Genomic DNA, 23078 nt, shown 5'->3' on the forward strand with positions numbered 1-23078 from the left:
GAAGGAGAGACAAATGTTACTCGGGCAATGCGGAGCGTCTGTCCTCTACTTTTAAACTTTCGCGAAAACAAGTAAAAACAACAAAAAAAAACACTGCATTGTGATCGACACGTAACTTCATACCGTACATCCATACAACGTAAGGAGTAAAAGAATTGTCGGTGAATCGTCTCCAAGTCTGTGCTTCTAGAAAGCGGAATAAATATTGGAGCGGCGCTAATAAAAGCACCACACGTAGCATTTGCTCGTTTTGGTATGCTGCAAACGCCCACGTCTGCAAGCCCCATGACGATGCTGATTTAGAAACCAGATCAGCTTACGCTGGTATTTTTATTACACTACCTCGTTCACGCGTAATTGAAGTTTCAGGACCTCGCGCGAGGACTCGACACGAAGGTCGCGGGATCGAATCCCGGCCGCGGCGGGTGCATTTTCGATGGAGGCGAAAATGTTTATCGTGGTTTTGGGGCGTTAAACCTCATATATTATTATTATCGCGCGAGGAGTTCGAAATGCCGCCAGCTATACTTTCTCCCGCTGTCAATTACGGGTTTCACCAGCGCAAGAATGTACTGTTCATTTCGGTTCACATGTTGCTCGCCCATGTTGCTGTCTTTTTTCTTATTTGTTCCCGGGATCACTCTCATCTCCATTTGTAGACTGCTACAAAGGCGTATTGGTGTAAAGAGCTAAAGTCTTTAGAAGCTGCGCTCAGAGTGGTACGCGCTGTTCGTTTCCATCCTTTTATATGGCTCCACGCATGTTATGTAGTACGTTCTCCAACCGGCAACGTGCTGACAAATAATATGAACATATGGCAGCACAGTCTTGGTTTCATCTATTTACCTCGTTATAACCACTGCGGTGACTAAGAAACAATACGTCGTGTTCTGTGCCAATGGACGAGTACAACGGGCAGAGACAACCGCTTTCCGTCGTGTTCAAACAGTTAAACGTTTAACAGTGAAACTCGAGATGTATTTGATACAGAAAAGCGTCCACCTCAGCCCACGCATGGCCAACCTCCTGTAAACCTCCTCAATGGATAAAAATGCAGCGCTATTATTACAAGCTCGTCGCCCGCGTGTGGTACGCTCTGCAATTTTGATACCTCGCACGAGCCGTGCTACCGTACCTGTTGTCACGTGACGCCGCGCGCTTTCTCAATTTATTGTTGCCTTTTTTTTGCTCGTAATGGAATTCCCGGCGCAGAAGAAAAGGCGCGCTTGGCGGAGTGCGCGGCTGAAGGGCCCTTGTCCGGCGCGAAAAGACTGTCAATATCCTGAGTACGCGCCCACAGTTGTTATACACTGTGAAACGCCTACGCCTTGAACGCGTCATTCAGCAATTTCTCATTGCCCTCGTTGTTCATCATTGGCCTCATACGTTGCTTTCCGTGCTACTGTCGGAAATGTTTTGCTGAAGCCAACAAGCTACTTGTTGCCCTTAGACAACACAGGTGTCGAGCAAGAGGGTGTGCACCCGACTGGCAAGTTACAGGAAACAACAACGAAGCAGGGCCCCCGCGACCTTGAAAGATGAATGAGAAAGCCTTAAACAACTGTGGATTTTGCATCTTTTCATTCATCAATCATTTTCATTCCTTAAAACTCACAGGGTTCCTTATGCATTCACCTAATATCACTCGAAGGCGAAAGTAAGCTTTTTTTTTTCTTCTCAGTCGATGTGTTGCTCCTGCCCCGCCACCTTCTGAAAGCTTTCTGCACCTAACGTGGTTTTGCACTGCCTCCGGGATCGGAGACACCTCGGCTGGTTTTGCACTGCCTCGCCCCGCCACGGTGGTCTAGTGGTTATGGCGCTCGACTGCTGACTCGAAGGTCGCGGGATCGAATTCCGGCCGCGGCGGCTGCATTTTCGATGGAGGCGAAAATGTTTGAGGCCCGTGTACTTAGATTTAGGTGCACGTTAAAGAACCCCAGGTGGTCGAAATTTCCGGAGCCCTCCACTACGGCGTCTCTCATAATCATATCGTGGTTTTGGGACGTTAAACCCCAATTATTATTATTAGGTTTTGCACTGCCTCGGTGATCGGGCCACCTTTGACCAAGCGGGGATATCGTGTGATGGCGTCACCATGTGACGTCACAAATTATGCCGACCTGTGACGTCATGACGACGTCATATGGTGAGGTCATCACGCGATGATGATTTTTTTTTGCATCACTCGTGTTGATGCCGCCGATGGGGGACGCCGACGCGGTACTCCTGTCAATTTTTTCGTTCGATGAGGCATGTAAGGCTTCCGTCTGAATAATGATCGGCTTCGGCTGATGGGCCAGCCTTCGTCAGACTTACTGCAAATACAAAGCTTGAGTTGTCCTCTCCTTATATATATATATATACCCACAACGGTGTGTGTGTGTCTCACAAACATACAATACCGCAGTCGACACTGAACGCCAGTACGCACAGGGGACAATGCAAAGCGTGGGGATGATGAATCAAAGGGAGTTGAAAACTAGACGAAATAGCCTCCGCCAGACCGTTCCCTTCAGTTCCCCTTTTGACAGCTATACACACCGACCAAAGACGGTCAGACGCTCACGAAAGACCAAAGAAAAAAAAAAGAGCGCGGCAAGTGTTGCTTCACAGGCTGACTTATTGCTCATGTGTGACATATTCGCTGCAGGTGTGAATGAAGCCTCGTTCCACTTACCTGAAAGCCCAATTGTAATGTGACAAGCAAGGTGAGTCGTCAACGCATTCGTTGCAGCCAGGGCGACAAGGTTTGCAGACGTAGAGCATGTCGTACGTGGGCCTGATCGAAAGAAAAGAGACAAGATATGACCGAACAAAAAAATTGTAATAAACCATCCTGGCAACCAATAAATAGTGCATCTGGTAGTAGCCGCAATGATCGCACCTTCCGAAAAGAACTTTCTCCCTCCAGGCGCTTTCGACGAGAGATCCGTTGAAAAATGGGTCCCCAGTGGCCGCGTAGAAACCCCGGCGACACTGGCACACATAGGATCCCCGGGACCAACCGTGTCCTGGTGCGAACAGGCACTGCAATGAAGCGAGGAGCTGCATCCACGGCGACCTAGTTTCCGCTGTTGTGGAGATCATCAGCGTAAAGGAGCTAACACGGGGATGATTTGGACGCACGATGTGCACGTCATACGTGCCTCTTTCATCGGACTACGGAGCTAGAGAAACAGGAAGTGCACTCTATGTCTGACGTTCCATCGTACTGCATCAAAGCACGCCTTCAAGTTGTCGATTAATTCGATCTCGAGCTGCTATATTATGTGGAGATAGGTTTGCGAGACGCTTACACCTACGAGGCGACCGGCAAGGGACGCGACGTTCTCCACTGCCGCAGCGAACAAAGACACTACGGCCGGGTTCGTCGATTCTTCGGCACGGCGCAGAAAAGGCACTCGAGGCAGGAGGTCAACAAACAACACGGATTTATTAACCCAAGATGCAGCACAGTACGACAGTCACGGGCTTGCAGGCCGTAAAGGGAACTCCGCAAGACCGATCGAGTACGCTTGCCAGCGGCGCTAAGACTACCACACAAAGGGCAGCAGTCGAGCGCACGGACGAGAAGCCGCCTGCCAGAGCAGCGCGTCAACCTCTCGTGCCAGCCTGAGAGCATCTCCCGCCGCGAGCGAATCGTCGGGCGCATCTTAGCTCGTAGGAGAGGAGGATGTCACCAGCGGCCCAATGGGGAATGGCGCTGCGTTGTGACGTAGGCCCGCGCAGCACGCCAGCGTAGCGTGCCCGGACATGCCAGCGCGAGACGGAGCCGACGCTTGGCTCGTCCAGACAAAGAGGCGCCCTGGCCGCCATCTTGGCGATTGCCGGTGCCTAAGTGCGCCCGGGCTACGCGGCCGGCACGCGCGCGGCAGCTGGGGAACGAGGCGCCAGGTAGGAGGACGCTCTCGATCCCCACACTGCTAACCACTTGAAAGACTAGACGGTGAGTCAGACGGTATAAAGCGACCGGCCCGGGAAGGCGTTGACCCCGGTTGAAAACCAGGATCAGGAAGAATTTTTCGTCAACTGGGAAGCTTTCTTTTTGGGAAGTAAATGTAAGTTTCCTTGTAGCTAAGGACAAGTGGATGATTTTTTTTCCTTTCATACAGCAGACAAAGATTACAGCTGCATCGTCAACTGAGGTTGGGAGCCTACATACGATTATGAGTTCGTCTATTCGAGGCCGCTATTGCAAAGGAAAATAGACGACACCCAGCCCTGCGCCGCCTATATACTTTAATTATTTAAGCTGTTTGCCTCTAGCCTATACGTTCCCTGGAGGGGAGCTGGGGTTTGTAGGGGTACTGTAGGTGGCTACGTGCAGTGTGGAGATACATGTTTCGCCAACTTACTGCAAAAAGGTGTGATTTCTGAGCGAAGCAATGCTATGCGGAATGCTGTTCCCGAGACGGATTGCGTGAGGCAAGTGAATAGTTAAATGCATGCGTAACGACATGTACGTGGGCATAGCACAAGTTATTGTGCAGTAGGCGTGACGTGAATAGGTGTTTCAAGCATGCCAATGATGATTCGTCAGAGTGAATGGTTTTACGAAACGGTGACAGCAATGCAATATCACGGCGAGCACTAAACGACTGTAGGGGCAGTTCGGCTTTGATCTGCGTAATACTGGATTAGACCGTGTAATTGTGAGTAATGAAACAGCTTCCCCTATGCTGAATTATTTCCCACGCTTCAACTGGGTATTTCTGATTTGGTGACTAAATGGGAAATGCGTATTCAAGGTGCGCTCGCACGAAGATTAAGTAAGCCGGTTTACGAAAGGGAGATAAAACACTGCGCAAGTTCAGGCGCAAGAACCCGCACATAAAAAGTGTGAATGCGCATTGTATGTCGACGCACGCACCTCTGAATTGTAATGGTGTAATCTTTTACACAGCCACTCCCAATTCGCCGGCCTTTGCGGTGTAGTATAGGCACGTTTGGAGTCGTCCTAGGCGCCATAAGGAAGATTATGCATAACCCTGCTGGAGAGTGTCCTAAATACACGTATTCATCGAATAACCGAGAAGTCGACTATAAAATACTGCCATCGTCTTTTGCGCAGTTAGTAAACTGATGATATTGAAAACTGGATAACCCGTAATACGGAAAGTATGTTAACACACGTAGCATTTGCAGTGAGCAGTACTGACTTCTTCCTTAATTAACAAAACAATCATACGCGCAAGTTGCTACATGGCTTCGAGATACCTCAAAGGCGATGAATGCGTCTGCATAAAATCACAGAAGAGCAATATAACGACGCTGCACAGGTCAATATGAGAAAATAAAAACGCCCGGCACTTCAGTACACATGCCAGTAATCACCCCTAATAGTACACCAAATTCCCTGAATGATACTGACTGGCCAAGCGAGCCGGTGTACTTTTTTTTTACTTTTCTTTATTCCTAAATCAAGACTAATAGCTTTGCTCATATGGAGAAAGTCTGCCTACATTTGCGTTGGTAGTGAGGCTTTTGGGGATGCTCGCATACCCTGATGACGTGTTTTCACTGCATGGCGCTCGCGTGTCCTGTAAGCCGATTTTTCCGCGGGACAAGGGCCAAGCCGAGATGTCACTGGTGTTCCCACGGTGGCAACGTCTGACGACGAGGATGCGCGGGGCTACGAATGAGGAACGATTGTCTTTCTCTGCGACCCTCGCGCGCGCGATGAAGAACTCCACGGGTACGATCCCGCGGACTCCTTCCCGTTCCCCGAATAGGCCTCCATTTGCGAGACGTGTATTGGCAGGGGCGATACTTTGCTCGCTCGTTGAGACTTCACAGGCTGCACACAAGTGCTAAATGAAAATAGTGAAGAAACAAATGAAAATATTTTCGCTCGCTGTATTCAGAGATATTCTGTGGGTTCATCGCGAAACGGTCAAAAACTTCATTTTCAGTTGTACAAAAGGAACGTTCTTGTTAGTAAACCTAATTTCTGCCCCTTTGAAGCATACTCTTATTTAGTATTTGTAATACTAGAGAGAGAGAGAGAGAGAGAGAGAAAGCTCTATAGTGAAAAACAGAGAATTCTGCCGGCGTAATACGAGAGCTACAACATGGATATATCCCCAACCTGAGAGGTTCGGTTGTGGCAGCGGTGTGTGCCGTGGAAGGCGGTGATGCGGAGTGCACCGACTGCTGCTGCTGCTGCTGCTGGATCTCCATCGCGAGGCGCCATCGCCGGAGCGCCGCTGTCGCACTGGTCTATGTCCATGCCGCTCGTGTCCAAGTCCACGCTCAATAGTGCCACGGGCCTCCTGCGAGCAGGTACCAGAGACGTAAATACAATTTGAAACACAGCCAGAAATTCTGGATTGCATTACTGCTACGCGTGGCCCCGAGAGATAAGGAAAGCAATCTTTCTTCAATAGATATACTAGCCGTCAAAGAAACATATTGCCGCGCGCGCTTCTTTTTGCATTTTTATGTAACTGGCCTGTTACACGTGTCACTACCGCTCGGCGCAGGCCGCGCCGAAATGTCTGGGAACCTTCCCGGTTGTTTCAGAATCTTCTGATAAGGTTGTGCACACAACGCGAGCAGTCGAGTTTATTCTGGAACTAACACGGCCACCAACGATAACGTTGCAATATTCGATCCTGCGTGTCTAAAAGCCGACTAGTTGCACCAACAATCAGATTATCGACGACCAACGCACGTGCTCGCCGCTATCAGTGTAAAGCGAGCACTGCTTGTACTCTGATTTCTTTTCCTGGGCACGAGCTCGCCCAATAAAGAGTTCCGTATCTATCACTCCATAGTCCATAGTCCTCCATAAAAAAGTGACAAAATTCCAATAAAGAAGGGTGTAAGGCAGGGAGACATGATCTCCCCCATGCTATTCATCGCGTGCTTACAGGAGGTTTTGAGAGCCCTAGATTTGGAAGTGTTAGGGATACGAGTTAATGGAGAGTACTTTAGTAAGCTGCGATTCGCTGATGGCATTGCATTAATGAGTAATTCAGGGGACGAATTGCAACTCATGATTACTGAATTGGACAAGGAAAGCAGAACGGTAGGTCTGTAAATTAATATGCAGAAAGCTAAAGTAATGTGCAATAGTCTCGGAAGAGAACAGCGTTTTGCGATATGTAGCGAGGCACTGGAATTTGTAAAGGAACACGTCTACTTAGGACAGTAAGAAACAGTGGAGCCGAACCATGAGACTGAAGTAACTAGAATAATAAAGATGGGATGGAGCACATTCGACAAGCATTCGCAAGTCATGAATGGTAGTTTACCACTATCACTCAAAAGGAAGGTATACAACAGCTGCATCTTACCAGTACTTACCCACGGAGCAGAAACCTGGAGGCTTACAAAAAGGGTTCAGCTTAAACTGAGGACCACGCAGCGAGCAATGGGAAGGAAAATGATAGGTGTAACCTTAAGGGACAAGAAGAGAGCAGAGTGGGTAGGAGAACAGACGGGTGTTAAGGACATCTTAGTTGAAATCAAGAAGAAGAAGAAATGGACATGGGCAGGGCATGCAGAGCGTAGGCAAGATAACCGCTGGTCAATAAGAGTAACTGACTAGATTCCAAGAGAAGGCAAACGCGCGAAAGGGAGAGAGAAACTTAGGTGGGCAGACGAGATTAAGTTTGCAGGTATAACGTGGCAGCAGCAAACACAGGACCGGGTTCATTGGCGGAACATGGGAGAGGCCTTCGCCCTGTAGTGGGCGTAGTCAGGCCGATGATGATGATGATTATGATGATGATGATGATGATGATGATTTATCTCTCCGACTGTCCCCTTTTTCACTTCCACAGCCACATGACAATATCGTGATCAAGAAGCACAAGACGAACACATATATAGTACAACTTTCAGGCAAGGTGTCACAACCTCTCCTGTGTAATCATTTCCATGCTTGCACGAACCACTTCAAGTGCTAGACTGGGATCGACTGGAGGCAAGGGTGAATCCCTTGACAAGAGGGTGAATCCCCCTCATGTAAAATCCCTTCCTTTAGGGGCCTTTGAGGTGTCATAAATAAATAAATAAAGAAAAAGGTAAAATTTTCAGATGACAGTTAAGGTGTCCATATATTCTTCCGCCTTTCTCCCTAGTTCAGGGTAGCCAACCGAGCGTGACAGTAACTAGCTTCCTTCCATTTCCCTTTGCATCTCTCTATACCTCTTTCCGACACAAAGACACAATCTTTACTGCTTCTTGCTACATGTTTGCGACATATATTGTAGAGGTCAGTTAGGACAGACTGGCTTCAAAAATCATTAGCCAATAACTTGAAACTTGTCGTCCCCAGATGGCATTGCATAGCTCAGAAACGTTTGCAATGACCTGCAACTAATGCCTCATTATTTGAACAAGAAAAGTCTAATCCTAGCAGTGAGAATTCATTTTTTCCCTTTGTGTTTAAAATGAATTTCTGGATATTACCGAAACTGTGAGTCAAGAATCTAACCATTTATTGGGCGAACGTGTGCGCACGAAGAGCGAGCAAAGTTCGAGTTACAACGAAAGCGATGAGTACCGTCGTTGGTTAGCGAATCTGGGCCCCCGTATTCACGAAAAGCTCTTACGCTAGTATTTTCGTAATGGAAAACTCCAGCCAGTAGTGATATTACACGCATGATTAGCGAAGGTGGCCGGCCGGCCAGTGGAAAAGAGCACCTACGAAAGAAGGCCGAGCTGGAGAAGCAGGGTTCTAAGAGCTCGTTGTAAACTCTCTTAGGGCGTCAACCGCAGGGGCAGAGCATAGAGGGTAGTTTCGATGAGTACACATGCTGCTAACGATGCTGCTAACGCGACTCCTCGCCCGACATGACACGGCTTTACGGCATTTTTCCGAAGCAGTTTCAAACACTGGCGAGGCTCTGTGGTAGAATACTTGGTCACCACGAAGAATGGTTGGGTTCGATTCCAGCTCGAACCCTGGATGCTTTTTTTTAATATGCGCGATAGCTGCGACAGACACCGGCGTTGGCAACAACGTTCAAAAACATTTGGATACAGCAGGAACGCATAGAGGGTCGCCAAGCGACAACTTCATAAGCGTAACAATTAGGTGAAAGCGAAGACCGGTGAAAACTGAACCAACCAGTGGCTGTATGTGAAAGGCTGTCGGTCAAGCAACACGCGTTTGTTATTGCCAGCGAGTTTCTTGAAGCTTCACAAGAAGCGAGCGCACATATACATAGGCCTGGTAGTCATAGGAGACCCGGGTAGTAAGAGGAAAATCTCTATTTTAAAAAATGTCTTTGCGTGCATGCAACAGGTGTACTCAAGTCACGAACGGGGCTCAGTAGTGCCAACTCTAGTAATTATACGCAGAGGGACAATCTTGAAGGATTTGACGAAACTTCAGCAGTACCGAGGCATTTTTTGCAAGATGCAGCTGAGAGCTGTTTTGGCATATTCTCCCCCAACAACGCGTTAGCACGCGTACATTCAGGCCACTGTGTGGTATATCGCCATCATTAGGAAACAAAGAGACTTGGTGATTGGTTGAAATTCTGTGGCTGCATCTTCTCAAACAATGCAGTTCAGCTTTGCTTGCATGTGCACATGCTTTTGTCGGTTATGGAGACCCATTGGGCCCCTCCCTCCCAGTCACATGAGATTTCGGCAATCGTACCTTGGCGACCGTTGTAGAATCGCCATTTGAGCCTTATTTGGACTAGTATAGATGTACCTGTATAATCCCAGGAACTGGTCGTCGGCGCCGGCTAGACGCTGAGCTCGCTGCCCCCATGCGCAGCTCACGTTACACCATGCACGCTCTGGGCGTGCGAACAGTGTTCGGGCAGCGGGCCCGTTTCCACTTCGCGTGGGCCTGATTTTCCTTCAGCGGTCCCGGTGGAACGCGCTTTGGCTCCGGAGATTTACCTCCTGGCCATCTATTGGATGTTAGAATCCAACTGGCTCTGTCCACCCCTCAGTCCTGTGTGGCTGGCTGAAATTACCCGGAGCGCCTCGACTGCCTCCATAGCGCCGTAATCCTTGGTTGTACCTGCCCGTTGTAAATATCGGAGAACAAATCCCTTCGTTAACTCAAGTGCTGGAGTCCGCCCTACCGATGAGTCATCGAAACCGCCGCGGAGCTCCTCTGTGGGCGTCGCGCGGGCCGGGAACAAGCTTCATGCACCACTTTTAGGCTTGAACTAGCCGATGCCGGGCATGTTCGCCCGAACTGCTACGTAATGTATAAGAGCGAATGTGTGACTCAGTAATTACACTCGTTCGAAGAACATGCGGCAGCGCTGCAAACAAGCAGCAGTCGACTTCACAATGCGTCGACGTTTCTAGACACGTAACAAGTAATTGCTTGCTGAATGAACCCACAAAAAAAAAAAAGGTTTCATTGGAGCTGTAATGAATGTAATAAGATTCTACAGCTTACGCTGTAAAAAGAGAGACATAAGAAAACCAGGTGGATAGCGCAATGCTTGCTGGGTTATAGCCGTTTGATTCTATTAAGACATAAATTTGCACGGCACAAGGAGATGCATGCGCTTGTTGTTTGCCTGTGCTAAGCTTGCGCGTTTTATAGCTCACGCGCAGGGGAGAATACTGATAATGGACGGCCATGGCTGGCTAACGCTGTCTTAACTGTTGCTGTCGCCTCAATAACTGGCTCATGTACTCGATACAGATGGCGTCGGCGCCTTCACCGTCTTGCGTGGCATGTCGTCTTCTAGACTGCGGACACGATCCTAACTTTTCTTATACATGCAAAGGCAAGGATTGATTATGGTGATTATGATGATGTCCCTCTAATCTGGCTCGTACCAACACAGATGGATTGACCAATAATTGGCCATGTGATCTTTTTTTAAAACATACGTTAAAACTGAGCGCGTTGGCTTCGCCTTCATTAGACAATTTTTTCTTTTACATTCCGCTTTTAGTTCGTATGTCTTTCATTTTCTTGATGATATTGTGGGGCCTATTAGTTGGGTAGCCCAAATATAAACTTGAGGGAAGTCGAACGACGTCAATAGAAAGAAGCTAAAGATTTTTTTTTTCTAGAGGCCAGTGGCTAGTACTAGATAGGTAAGGGAAGTACCGGAATAATTCTTTCCGTTACGTCACCGGGACAAGCAGTCAGCTTTTACAAACGAGTGAGGAAAATTTCAATTTAGAGAGGAGCCTTTAGTGCCTCTCATACTCACCCCCCCCCCCCCCCCAATCTATCAACCCCTTTCTATCTCAGTCTTATGTAACCCCGCTCCCCGAATAGGCTGCCAGGATAGTCATATTCATTATCAATAAATATTCACTAGTAATATGAGTTCTTGACAGCAGCAGTGAACAAAGAAACAGCCTAAGGCCTACTGTGTCTATTCAACTGCGTCAGTTCTGCGCATTAAGTGCAAAACTACTTCTTTTATTATTACTTTCTTTTGGGGGGGGGGGGGGACGTTTATAATGGGCAGAATTTCGCTTGTGGTGAAAGGTTGAAACAAGATATGCATAGGGGTGAAGCTTCCTGCTGTAATTTGACTTGGAATAAAATAAGAAACTTGAGTCCAATGTGTGCCTTGTTCAGCAAATATGCAAGTGTAACACGTTTAAGTTACATATCTGGCTTTTAATTCTATCCACTTTTGTAATCCGCATTATTTGTGAGCTTAGAATTATTTCCTTAACGACCCATACAAAAAAAAAACCTGCTGGCTTTGTACACTCAATGATACTGCAATTTCATTTTTTTATTTGGGAGAGACGGTGGAAGTGGTAACCGTCAGCCTATTTAAAAGCAGGATAACAATGTGATAAATCTGAGCGGCACAAAAATGACAAGGAGGGGTTAATATAACCAAACCCGGCACCAGTTACTTCTAACAACGTTTAAGGTTGAGAACTCATCAAGGATCGACGGAACAAAGTTAGAATGTCTTCAAACAGCACTGATTGTTTAAGAAAAACAGCTTAATTACAATGCGTGCTTTTTTTTAATTTTACACATTTACCAATGACAACCTCGGAGGACAGAATATTACATTACTATTTCCTTGCCGACGTACCTGTCTGCCATCCCCCTTTTCGTTCTCACAACCGCAGCCGCACAGAAAGCGCCCGCAATTTCCCCCTTATATGCTGAACTGAATTCAGCCTCATCGTTGCTGCGCTCGTAGATCTGTACGGACGCTCAGAGGCTGCGTGTTTCGTTGCACTAGCTCACTACTATGTACAATACGAAGTTCCATTGCCGCCACGAAAGAATTACATCTCATCTCCGAATTGCCACGCGCGTACACGGAGTGACCAAAACGACGGTGATGCGCTGATTGCGATGGATCTCGTAAACACGGTCAGGACCCGGCGTCGGCCGAAGCACACGCGGCCGCGAGAAAACGGCATTATCCGCTCGCGGCAGCCTTGTTTTCCTCGTTATTCCGCCACCATCACCGCGCCCACGCAGCGAGAAATGGGGGAGACGCGCCGGGCGCGCTAGATGTGGCACGGAGGGGCAGCACCGCTAATGCCAGCGCCCACGGGCCACGCGAAGATGCGCGCCGCTCCCGAAGGGGCAAAGGAATGGAGCTGCACGGGAAGAAGGCGGCGCCCGATTATTGCTCGGCGCCCAACACGGCCGCCCTCCATTTTCGCGGCATCTGGGACGAGCGAGGACGTCGTCAGCGGCCCGAATTGGGCAGCACCGAAAGCCTTTTCTCGTTGCCTGTTTGCGCGGCCGAGAGAGAGACCGCGCGGAAGGTCGTGGAGAGAATGATGACAAACGCGAGAGTCGGTAATATAACGGCGTCGGACGGAGAAAATACGCGGCCCTACCTGGCTCCCCCTTTCATTCCTTTCGCGTCCGATGGCAGCAAGCCGTGCGAGGCTGTTGCGACGTTCGGTTACCGGCAATACTACACGTGTTTGTCGAAGAACTTACGCCGCTGTCTGAACGTACACGGCTGCTCAACGCCACAGGTCAGTGTCACCCGATGCGCAGCTCGATCGGACGGCCGGCAGACTTTGAGCGTTGCAAAACGCAACTGTATGAGGAGAAGAATGTTGATTAAGGCTTGCGTCGGGATTAGTGGGAAAAGTATTGGTGGGTTGGCATTACTGCTAAGAAAAATTCGACCAACAACTATAGATCGTCTGCGTCTTTGGTCAGGCTTCATTACTCCGCAATAATGATCAGAGACCACCTTTTCGAAATCTCATGGCGGCGATGGGTTCCTTGCAGGAGTGACTTTGGTTCTACAATTTAAACCCCACCGCCTGTCGCCCCAAATTAAAAAAGCTAATTAATTTAATTTCTTTATTTCCTGCCGTAATTGATATCTCCGACTATCTTAAGACGTTGGCCGCTACAGAAAGGGTAATTATGAAGGCAGCAAGCAAATATTCCGTTTCCGTTATTTTTGAGGATTTGCCGGACACATTTCTTGAAAGACACTTTAAACAGCGTGCACGAATTCCCTCACTGTGGCAGCTGTTTTAGAGCTTCAAATGTTCTAATATTAAATCTGAGGTCTTCGCTATCGCATACCGATGCGGCTACGAAGTTCAGCACATCACTCACTCACTCACTCACTCACTCACTCACTCACTCACTCACTCACTCACTCACTCACTCACTCACTCACTCACTCACTCACTCACTCACTCACTCACTCACTCACTCACTCACTCACTCACTCACTCACTCACTCACTCACTCACTCACTCATTCGGTCACTCGGACAGTCAGTAAATGAATGAATGAATCAATCAATCAATCAATCAATCAATCAATCAATCAATCAATCAATCAGCTGACCCACCTTGATGGCGATGGGGACGAGGATGCCGGCGGTGGCGCGTTTCCAGTGAACACCAGCACAGTATAGGATACGAGCCAACGGCGCAACTGGCACGAGTAGTAGGTGTTGGACCAGCGGCCGCGGTAAGTGGCGGCGTCGACGCGCGGTCGGCCCGCCGCTGCTGCTGCCGCCGGCTCGTCCTCGTCCTCGGTTGGAAGCCATGGCACGTGAGGGGGCAGCTGGAAGTTGCGGTGCTCCGCGAGCCGACCGGCCTCCCCGCGGCTCAGCGACGCCAGGTAGGTGACCCATGGACGCGACGCGGTGCCATTGGCACCTGCCAGCAGAACCCGGCAAGCCGAGAACCGATCGTCCGAGGCCAGCGTCTCGTTCAGCAGCAACAGCAGCAAACCTGCACGAGCAGCACCGTCCAAATGTCACAAGCCGGCTCTCGCAAATACACAGCCGGTGTTTTCACGTACACTTACACTGAAAAACAGGGCTTCGGATGAAACGAAGAAAATTCATTCAGTTGTAAACTACAAGTTGCGGCAGAAGAAACGTTAAAGTATCGCACTAATCGATGTTTAATTAACTTTCTCACTTTCATGTACGTACGTATTGCGACTGACCAGTTGTGGACGGGGAACTTACAAGGTAAAAATAGCTGGGGCTTTACGTACCCGATATGGTTATGGGGGACGCCGCAGTGGAGGGCTCCGGAAATTTTGAACATCTGGTGTTCTTTAACGTGCACTTAAATCTATGTTCACGGGCCTCTAGCATTTCACCTGGATCGAAATGCGGCCGCCGCATTTCCATCCAGGTCAGCCGTCATTCGGGTCAGCCGTCAAGCACCATAACCACTAGAACACCGTGGCGGGTAGGAAGCGGGTAAGTACACTTTCATACGCACTACAAGAAGAACCTGCCTAGCAACAGGTTTGTACTGTGACGCGCGAGAACTTGTCTCCTGGAGTTGTACAACAAATCCTGGCAGGATGGCACGCTCCCGACAAGCTGGAAGACCATAACCACTAGAACACCGTGGCGGGTAGGAAGCGGGTAAGTACACTTTCATACGCACTACAAGAAGAACCTGCCTAGCAACAGGTTTGTACTGTGACGCGCGAGAACTTGTCTCCTGGAGTTGTACAACAAATCCTGGCAGGATGGCACGCTCCCGACAAGCTGGAAGACTAGTCGCCTGGTTCCACTGCTGAAGCCGGGCAAGTCACCGTTGGAGCTCTCATCCTACCGCCCCATCGCATTGGCCAGTTGTGTAGGCAAAGTTATGGAGAGGATGATCCTCGGACGCCTGGAGTGGTACTTGGAGTGCAACAATACCTACCCAGATGCCATGGCAGGATTTCGACGTGGTCGATCATCAATTGACAACGTAGTCGACCTGGTCACCTACGTTCAACACGAGAAAGGCCGAAAGCGTCTCTGCGCTTCCTTGTTCCTCGACGTCAAAGGGGCGTATGACAACGTTACGCATGAAGCCATCCTCACCGCTCTCGAAGAGGTAGGAATAGGCGGTCGGATGTTACGTTGGATACGTAGCTATCTCTCAATGCGATCCTTTTTTGTGAGCACCGAGGACGGCCAAACATCTCCACATTATAGCTACCGTGGCGTCCCTCAGGGCGGCGTACTCAGTCCTGTGCTGTTCAATCTTACGCTGATTGCCCTCCTTGAGCACCTGCCAAGCACAGTTAGGCTATCAATGTACGCGGATGATCTCTGCATTTGGACGTCCGCCGTAACACGCCTACAGTTGCGAGCGAGAATTCAAAGAGCTGCCACTCAAACTGCCCATTACCTCCGTAACAGAGGCTTGGAAATTTCTTCCGAGAAGTGCGCTCTCGTGGCGTTTACGCGCAAGCCTATGAATAACTACAGCGTAATAATCAACGGTCAAGCTATACCGTATATTCGATCACACAAGTTTCTGGGTGTCATAATTGACAGAGACATATCATGGAGCCATCACGTATCGTACCTAAAAAAGCGGTTGATTGGCGTCTGTCATCTGTTGAAGTTTTTCGCTGGGAAGACTTGGGGAATGTCCCCAAGTGCCATGCTACAGCTGTACAGGGTACTTTTTCTCGGCTTCCTGCGGTACAGCTTGCCTGCATTAACCAACGCAAGCAAAACAAGCCTACGAACGTTACAAAGTGTTCAGGCCCAGGCACTCCGGATTTGCCTAGGCTTGCCTCTTAGTGCATCGACGGCGGCTTCTATAGCGATCGCCGGAGACCATCTCATCAAGACACACATTGACGTTGAAACACTCAGGACACATATAAGGCATCTGGCTCGGACTCCCCGCCACCACCTAGCCTCTTTACCAGCAGACAGACCACGCGCATCTTTTTGCCAAACGGTAACCGCTTATCGCGAGTCTTTACCAACATGTTTAATGCCCGCCGCGAGACCTTCGATTCCTCCGTGGTGCCTGACTCAGCCCAACATCAGCCTAACAATACCTGGCATCCGGAAAAAAGCGCATATGTCGTCACCTGCCCTTAAACAGCTCGCTTTACTTCTGCTATATGAGAAGTACCAAGGCTATGTACACGTATACACTGACGGCTCCGTTTTGCCAAACAGCTCAACTGCAGCAGTTGTGATACCGATCAAAGCCACAACAATCAAATTCAAGACCTCCCACCTTACGACATCGACGGCAGCAGAGCTCGCAGCGCTTCGTGTCGCATTACATTTCATAAGTGATGAACGGGCACAAAAATGGACTACGTTCAGCGACTCCAAGGCGGCACTGCAGTCTCTTCTGTCACCTTTACGACGCGGCCCGCACGAACAACTTGTATTTGAGATTGCAGAAGACACGCACCATTTAACTGAGAAAGGGCACGAAATAACTTTTCAGTGGCTTCCAAGTCACTGTGGAATTATCGGCAATGAACGGGCCGATCAAGCTGCCCGTTCCGCCCATACTGAAAACAATCAACTCTTAATACCGCTCTCCAGAACTGACGCTGCACGGAAGCTCAGCGTGCTTGCTCGCCAACTCACCATGTTGCAGTGGAACGAGCCACACTTCCAGCACGCACGACTATACGCCCTAGACCCAACACTCAGCCTTCGAATTCCCCCGGGACTTCGTCGACGTGACGCTACCCTTCTGTGCAGGTTATGGTTGGGTGTCGCATTTACCTGTGCGTACGCGTTCCGCATAGCAATGACCGACACCGCAGCTTGTGACCACTGCGGAAGTGATGAAACAATTAAGCATATTCTGTGCGACTGTCCACAGTACTGTTCGCAGAGACAGTCGCTTTGCAACGCGCTTGACAAATTGGACGACCGAACTCTTTCAGAAGAAAGAATCCTGCGCCACCGACAGGACTTTACGTCTCAGAAGAAGGCTGTGCAGGCGCTAATGCGCTTTCTGCGTTCAACCGGGCTATCACAACGGCTGTGATAGGACACCCTGCATGTGTGTGCATGTGTACATGTTTTGTTTTGTTTTTATCTTATCTCCCTTTCTCTCTGTCCTCTTTCCGACCCCTATATCCCCACCCCTGTGCAGGGTAGCAAACGGGTCGCTCGCACCAGGTTAACCTCCCTGCCTCTTCCTTTTCATCTATTTCTCTCTCTCTCTCTCTCTGTGGCAGTGCTATATCATGGCCACGTGTTCAAGCAGAGTCGCAGGCTGTTCAAACGTCTTTGACTAATAATTCGGTACAGTCCATGTCAGTGCCATCATGTTATCAATTTCAAGTTACGTCGCAATCGGTAGCCGTTCTAGGTGTCCAAGTACCTTCACAGCGAGCATTGCTGTGTGCGTGCGTGCGTGCGTGCGCGCGCGCGCGTTTGTGTGTGTGTGTGTGTGTGTGTGTGTGTGTGTGTGTGTGTGTGTGTGTGTGTGTGTGTGTGTGTGTGTGTGTGTGTGTGTGTGTGTGTGTGTGTGTGTGTGTGTGTGTGTGTGTGTGTGTGTGTCCGGTTGAGGAAAATTTTACTTAATCTGAGTCCGAGTGAGTTCGGTTGAAGGAAATATTGGTGAGCTTGAGTCCGAGTAAGCCCTAAGCGCATATTATATTTCTTGAGTGAGTCTGAGTGAGCTCCACCTTTTATTGCCGATCTATGGTCCTATCTAGTCATCTTCAGCATTACTATTCGCCTTAGAACGGCTTACGTTTATACTCAAGTCTATTAACACATATCTGAACGCACTGGCGTTCATTGCACTTCAGTATTTATTGATCAGGGGGGAGCGGGTGCCATGGCTTCCCCCCGCAAACTCTTTAACGGGATGTTCTTGATAAAAATATCTCGTGTGAGTCGCGTATTTCATAGAAATGTCCTTACTGATTTGAAACCACGAATAACTATTATTTCAAAGTACAAGTTGAAAAAGCGTATCGTGGAGCACCGATTACGAGAGATATTGGCGTTAAAGAGCATTGTCACCATGATCGACAAAGCTAATTTTACGCTAACGGACTCACGAGTCGACTCACTCAGGCTCAGGACAAGCCGTGAATGTGAGTCTGAGTGAATCCGACTGAGTAATATGTTGGTTAGCTTGAGTCCGGGTGAGTCCGACTGACAAAAAATTTTGCGAGTCTGAGTCGGAGTGAGTCCGGGTGAGGAAAATTTTGGTGAGCCTGAGTACGAGTGAGCCATCAGAGCAAAATAGAATTGTTGAGTGAGGCTGAGTGAGGTGAGCTGCAATTTTTTTTTTTTGCAGACCAATGGTGTGTGGAAATGGTTGGTCAACATTTCTCAGCTACCTATAGGGATAGCTGGCTCTGATATAGCCTACCTCTCCACCTGTGTGCCCGAAGTTATTCCAAAACAAGTAAACAAAGACGGACACTCCGTCCAGATCGCCCGCAAAGACAATTTGAGCACGGAATTGTATAATATTTGGAGGCTGTGTGCTGAGCAGCGTCGTCGATCGGTAACTTCCGCTAGAAAGAAGCAAGCGTGGAAATCACCGAGGCCGCCTACGTCGCGTTGTCAGTACACGGCGTGTTTGCGCTAAAACGAAGAGAGAGAAAATAAACGAATCTCCAGAACTGCGAAACCGCGAAAAGGAAGCCGGCTGCGCATCATTAGCGACGGCGAAACGTGAGGGAGTGCGTGACATGTGTCCATGTGAACATCCCCCCGATGAAAGAGAAGCAGCTAACGAGCAGTCTAAAAACAGTTACCATCGTCCAGATTGCACTGATTGCGGAATCGAAACCAGCCAGCGAGTATTCAATCACTGGGACTTTTCTAATTAGCGACAATTTCGGCATACGTTCGTTTTCCGAGTGAGGAGTGCGGCGTCAAGTGCTCGTATATTGCCATCGTATATGGTTTTATACAGTGAATTTTAGTTCCTCTGTTCCCCACACTTGTCGGGTGCTGGCGGTACCCGTGTGCACATTATATTCTTGCCGCCACCGTTCCTCACACACCCCACCTTCGCGGTAGCTTGGCGGATACGGCGTTGCGCTAATTGCTCGAGGACGCGGGTTCGATTTCCGCCACGGCGGCCGCATTTTGATAACAGCGAAAACGCTAGCGTGATTAATTTTAGGTGCACATTAAAGAACAGCGGGTGGCCGAAATCAACCCACACTCCGCCACTACGACGTGCATCGCACTCATATCGAAGCTTGGGCACGTAAAAGTCCAGAATTTTTCCACATCCGCCCGTATGCTGGCGTTGTCATTCCTTCGTCGTCATTCGCAGGATGCGCGCGACGTGAATGTTTTCGAAAAAGAAAAAAAAATAGGAGCCCTTCCCCAATCGGGAAAATGGGGAGAAGCGAAGCTTAGCGTGCGCGTGCCTGACGTGCTACGGTTCTTTATTTATTTATTTCCATCGGATGGCGGAATGCTCCCTCCAAGCTTTTTCCTTCCTCCATGCCGGGAATCGGACCTTCACCCGCGTGCTTAGCGGCGCCACACTTCTGTTGCTACAGGCAACAACGGTGGCCATGCGTGAAACAACGAAATGCAACAATGAAAGGCAACGACGAAATGCGGCGACGTGAAATGACAAGTGAGCTCGATAAAAGATCAGATTTCCGTATCAGAAACGGATGATCGCCGACAAATCCACGATAGAGAAAGCATCAGTCATTGGAAAACGGCGCATGCAAATGCGCATGTGACCGGTGCACCTTTGAGGGCTTTTAAATGCGAAGCATTTCTTAGCGAACCTTTGGCACTTTGAGCGTTTCTATCTACGTATCTATCTATCTATCTAGCCGCCTACGTCTGGGAGCTCTCATGATCGCCGCCTTAACTTGGTGTAAACCGAAATTGGCATGGGAGGGTAAGAGGATTTGACGAATATGATTGTCGGGTCATGACATGAATAACGTGAAAATCCTGTCGCGTACGTCGTCAAACCCGTTCCACTAGACACGTGTGGCACATACCCGTTTACCACGGGCCGTGGTGTACGGGTATGCGCCACAGGTGATTGACAGTTTATATCTACCCAGGAACGGCGAGAACAGACATTGGTAACTTATATGCTAGAGCGCTAAGGAAAACCAACATCGACAGCGTTGCTCGACGAATGGAAAGAATAAAAATTAGGATCCCAGCAGGAATCGAACCCAAGCATTCTGCGTGGCAATCAGGTATTCTACCACAGAGCCACGCCAGGTCTATAAACTGGTTTGGAAAAACAGCCTACGCAGGTGTAATATCGGTGCAACGTCAGTTGTGGTTGTGGTGCTTGCTATCTAATTTTACAAGAAACCAATAAACACTACGTGATACTCATACGATGTGTACTCCTACGACACAGGCGTCATATCAGATTAACGTCTGTGGTTCCAGTGTTGGCTTCACTTTTATAGCAGTCTAAAAAATAGTACGTTTGTATGCCTATGATTCAGCAAGCTAAATTAAAGCATTGCTCGACCCCGCAGGAATGCATTAACGAAAGTTATATATGATATACACATCACTGCACCGTAAAGTGCACTTCGTCCGCCAAAACGACGCAGTGTCCTCTTCATTTCTTACGAGGCTGGGCGATGGCCTCATGCTGACCGAGGATGATGCCAGATTGATTGGCAGCCGCTTTGTAGACTAGGCTACGTAGGCCGCATACGCCCAGACAGTCTACAAATACGACAAGCACCATCCACTGACGTTGGTCTACGTAGCACTATCCAGGCCTACAAGCCTCGACGGCCTATACCACCAACGCGAAGGGTGGCTTCAGGTTCCGACAGGTCGCCGGCTCTATCGAGAGATTATTTGTCGACGAAATGACCGAGGCATCCACGAATTCCAACAGCTCTACTATACCACATACATCACTACACATGGACTCCTCGTCACCACAATCACGACCGGATCCTATAACAAGTCATGAGCAGCTGCTGGTGCTCACTGATCACGGTGATGATGCCCTTGTTCAAGAACTGTCAAGAACTTCTTGCACACATGCACACGAGTTCGTGAAACGTGCGTGCGTTCTCGGGACACGTATAAACACTACATATCAGCTTACCGCTTCTGGTGTTGGTAATACCCACGTTGCCATTGGCAGCGTTACCCAACCGTAAACAACTGGTTATATAACACATATGAGGCTCTTCAACATATATGTGTGCGTGTAAAATTTATACAAATCTTTAGCGTCATTTTGTAACGTGTCGCTCAGTAAAAAATATTACGCCACAGTCACCTTCCCGCCGCATGCTTCGCATAACATCGACTCCCACGGCACTCGGGATCTGCCGAATTTTTTTTTTTTTTTTTGTGTATGCCCGCACTTCTGTACACTCGCCGGCGCCTGATTTTTCGCAAATTATGCCGCCACCCAGACGTGTAACTTATAGACCAGAATTTTCATCGCTTGCAGGGGCAGCCATCTAGGCTGGGGGGCTGCTGATTACGCGGAACGGACGACTACTCTAGCATCCAGCCTGTTCTTATCACATGATGGCCGCCAGTGTTCACTTGCCGTCAGCTGTGACGTAACTATCCCGAAGCCCCTACACTGTCCTCTCCGACAGATGACAACTGGGGTCAAGATTATGTATGCTTGCTCTAAACTTGGGTGCGAGAGTAAAAATGTTCTGATCTATAGAAGCTTCAGCTAAAAAACGAAAAAAAGCATTCTTCGCAAACACCGAAAAGCGCTCCGCTTTAACCGATTTGCGCAGAGCGTGGAATTTGCATATTCTTTTTTTATAGCTGAACAACTCGCGAGAAAGGAGGAAAGAAAACATTCCAGAAATTGGTTACACAAGCCGCATCGTTTGCATACACGTAACTTCGCTGAGAATAAACCCACTTCACTTCCGCCGTTACTCGAATCGTGCCTGAGAGGGCAGCAAAGTGAGGTCATCGATAATTATGCACGCAATTGCCGGTAGCGTGTAGCCCCGATGAATAAATACGGTTCGCGAGAGCAATACTTCGCACCACCGTGAGCGTTGATCACTTTCGCTGCCGGTGTACTGGGCCGTAAAGCGTACTGCCTCGGAGCGTTACAGGGATAGCGCAAGGTCGTCGAGGAGCAGGACGCTTCGCCTTTCGCCCCTGCAGGCCAGAAATAAATTGCCTCGAACCTCACGCGGGGCCGCATAGCACCGGAACTTCGGCGGTTGTGGCCACCCCGCGCGGGACCAACGGGTTTGACGTCCCCAGATTTTATCGAGAGCGCACACGCCTTGCTGATGTCGCGCCACTTGCCTCATGCCTGTGGCTGGCTATAAACACCAGTGAAATGACGCTTCCCAGGCCCTACTAACGTCATCTCAGCTTTCAAGTTGCGAAATCGGCAGACCCATAAAAAAAAACGACCTTTTTTTTCTCTTCTATATTCATTTCCGCAGAATAAGAGTGGAAACTTACATTTTTATCTACAGCTAACGACTTACTGCGTGCAACACGAATGTTCATCTCACTCGCGCCATCACTGTGTAACTCCCACAATGCAAGGACGACTGACTGCAAGCTTATCCCGTTCCACAATGTACGTGCGTTGTATTCAATTAGGCAAACGGCGCTATACATTCGGAATCACATTGTGGCTCGGGTAGTATAGATGCTGTCAGTATAACTTGCGCGTACTTTGAAGGTAAAAAATGAGAACGTCCGCTACTCGCACGTTAACCCGTCGAGCGTGACCTCGTGATACGCCATGCAAAACGTTTCACCGACACGAACCCGACTCGTCGGCCATATCGGGATGAACAATGCGTTCCACAGAAGCATTATTATATTTATTTATTTATTTTTAAGAACTGCGGCGACAGCGGCAGCTGTTGTTTTCGTATTAAAGCCCGTCTTATCTACCGATCCCCTCCGTGTTAGAGACTCCGAGGGAAACATTTTGAAATT

General features: G+C 49.0%; 1 protein-coding gene across 1 annotated transcript in view; it reads right to left on the reverse strand.

Moving 5' to 3' along the window:
- LOC119404996 (probable G-protein coupled receptor CG31760) overlaps window positions 1-23078 on the reverse strand; it is a 166890-nt gene that overhangs the window by 47794 nt on the left and 96018 nt on the right. The window contains exons 5-8 of the mRNA XM_037671748.2: window positions 13761-14148; window positions 6089-6272; window positions 2885-3027; window positions 2678-2779 (exon numbers count right to left, since the gene is read on the reverse strand). Coding sequence (XP_037527676.1) covers window positions 2678-2779; window positions 2885-3027; window positions 6089-6272; window positions 13761-14148 — 817 coding nt within the window. The remainder of the gene's footprint in view (window positions 1-2677; window positions 2780-2884; window positions 3028-6088; window positions 6273-13760; window positions 14149-23078) is intronic.

The sequence above is a fragment of the Rhipicephalus sanguineus genome, chromosome 1 (assembly GCF_013339695.2).
Source record: "Rhipicephalus sanguineus isolate Rsan-2018 chromosome 1, BIME_Rsan_1.4, whole genome shotgun sequence".
In the NCBI taxonomy this organism is placed as follows: Eukaryota; Metazoa; Arthropoda; class Arachnida; order Ixodida; family Ixodidae; genus Rhipicephalus; species Rhipicephalus sanguineus.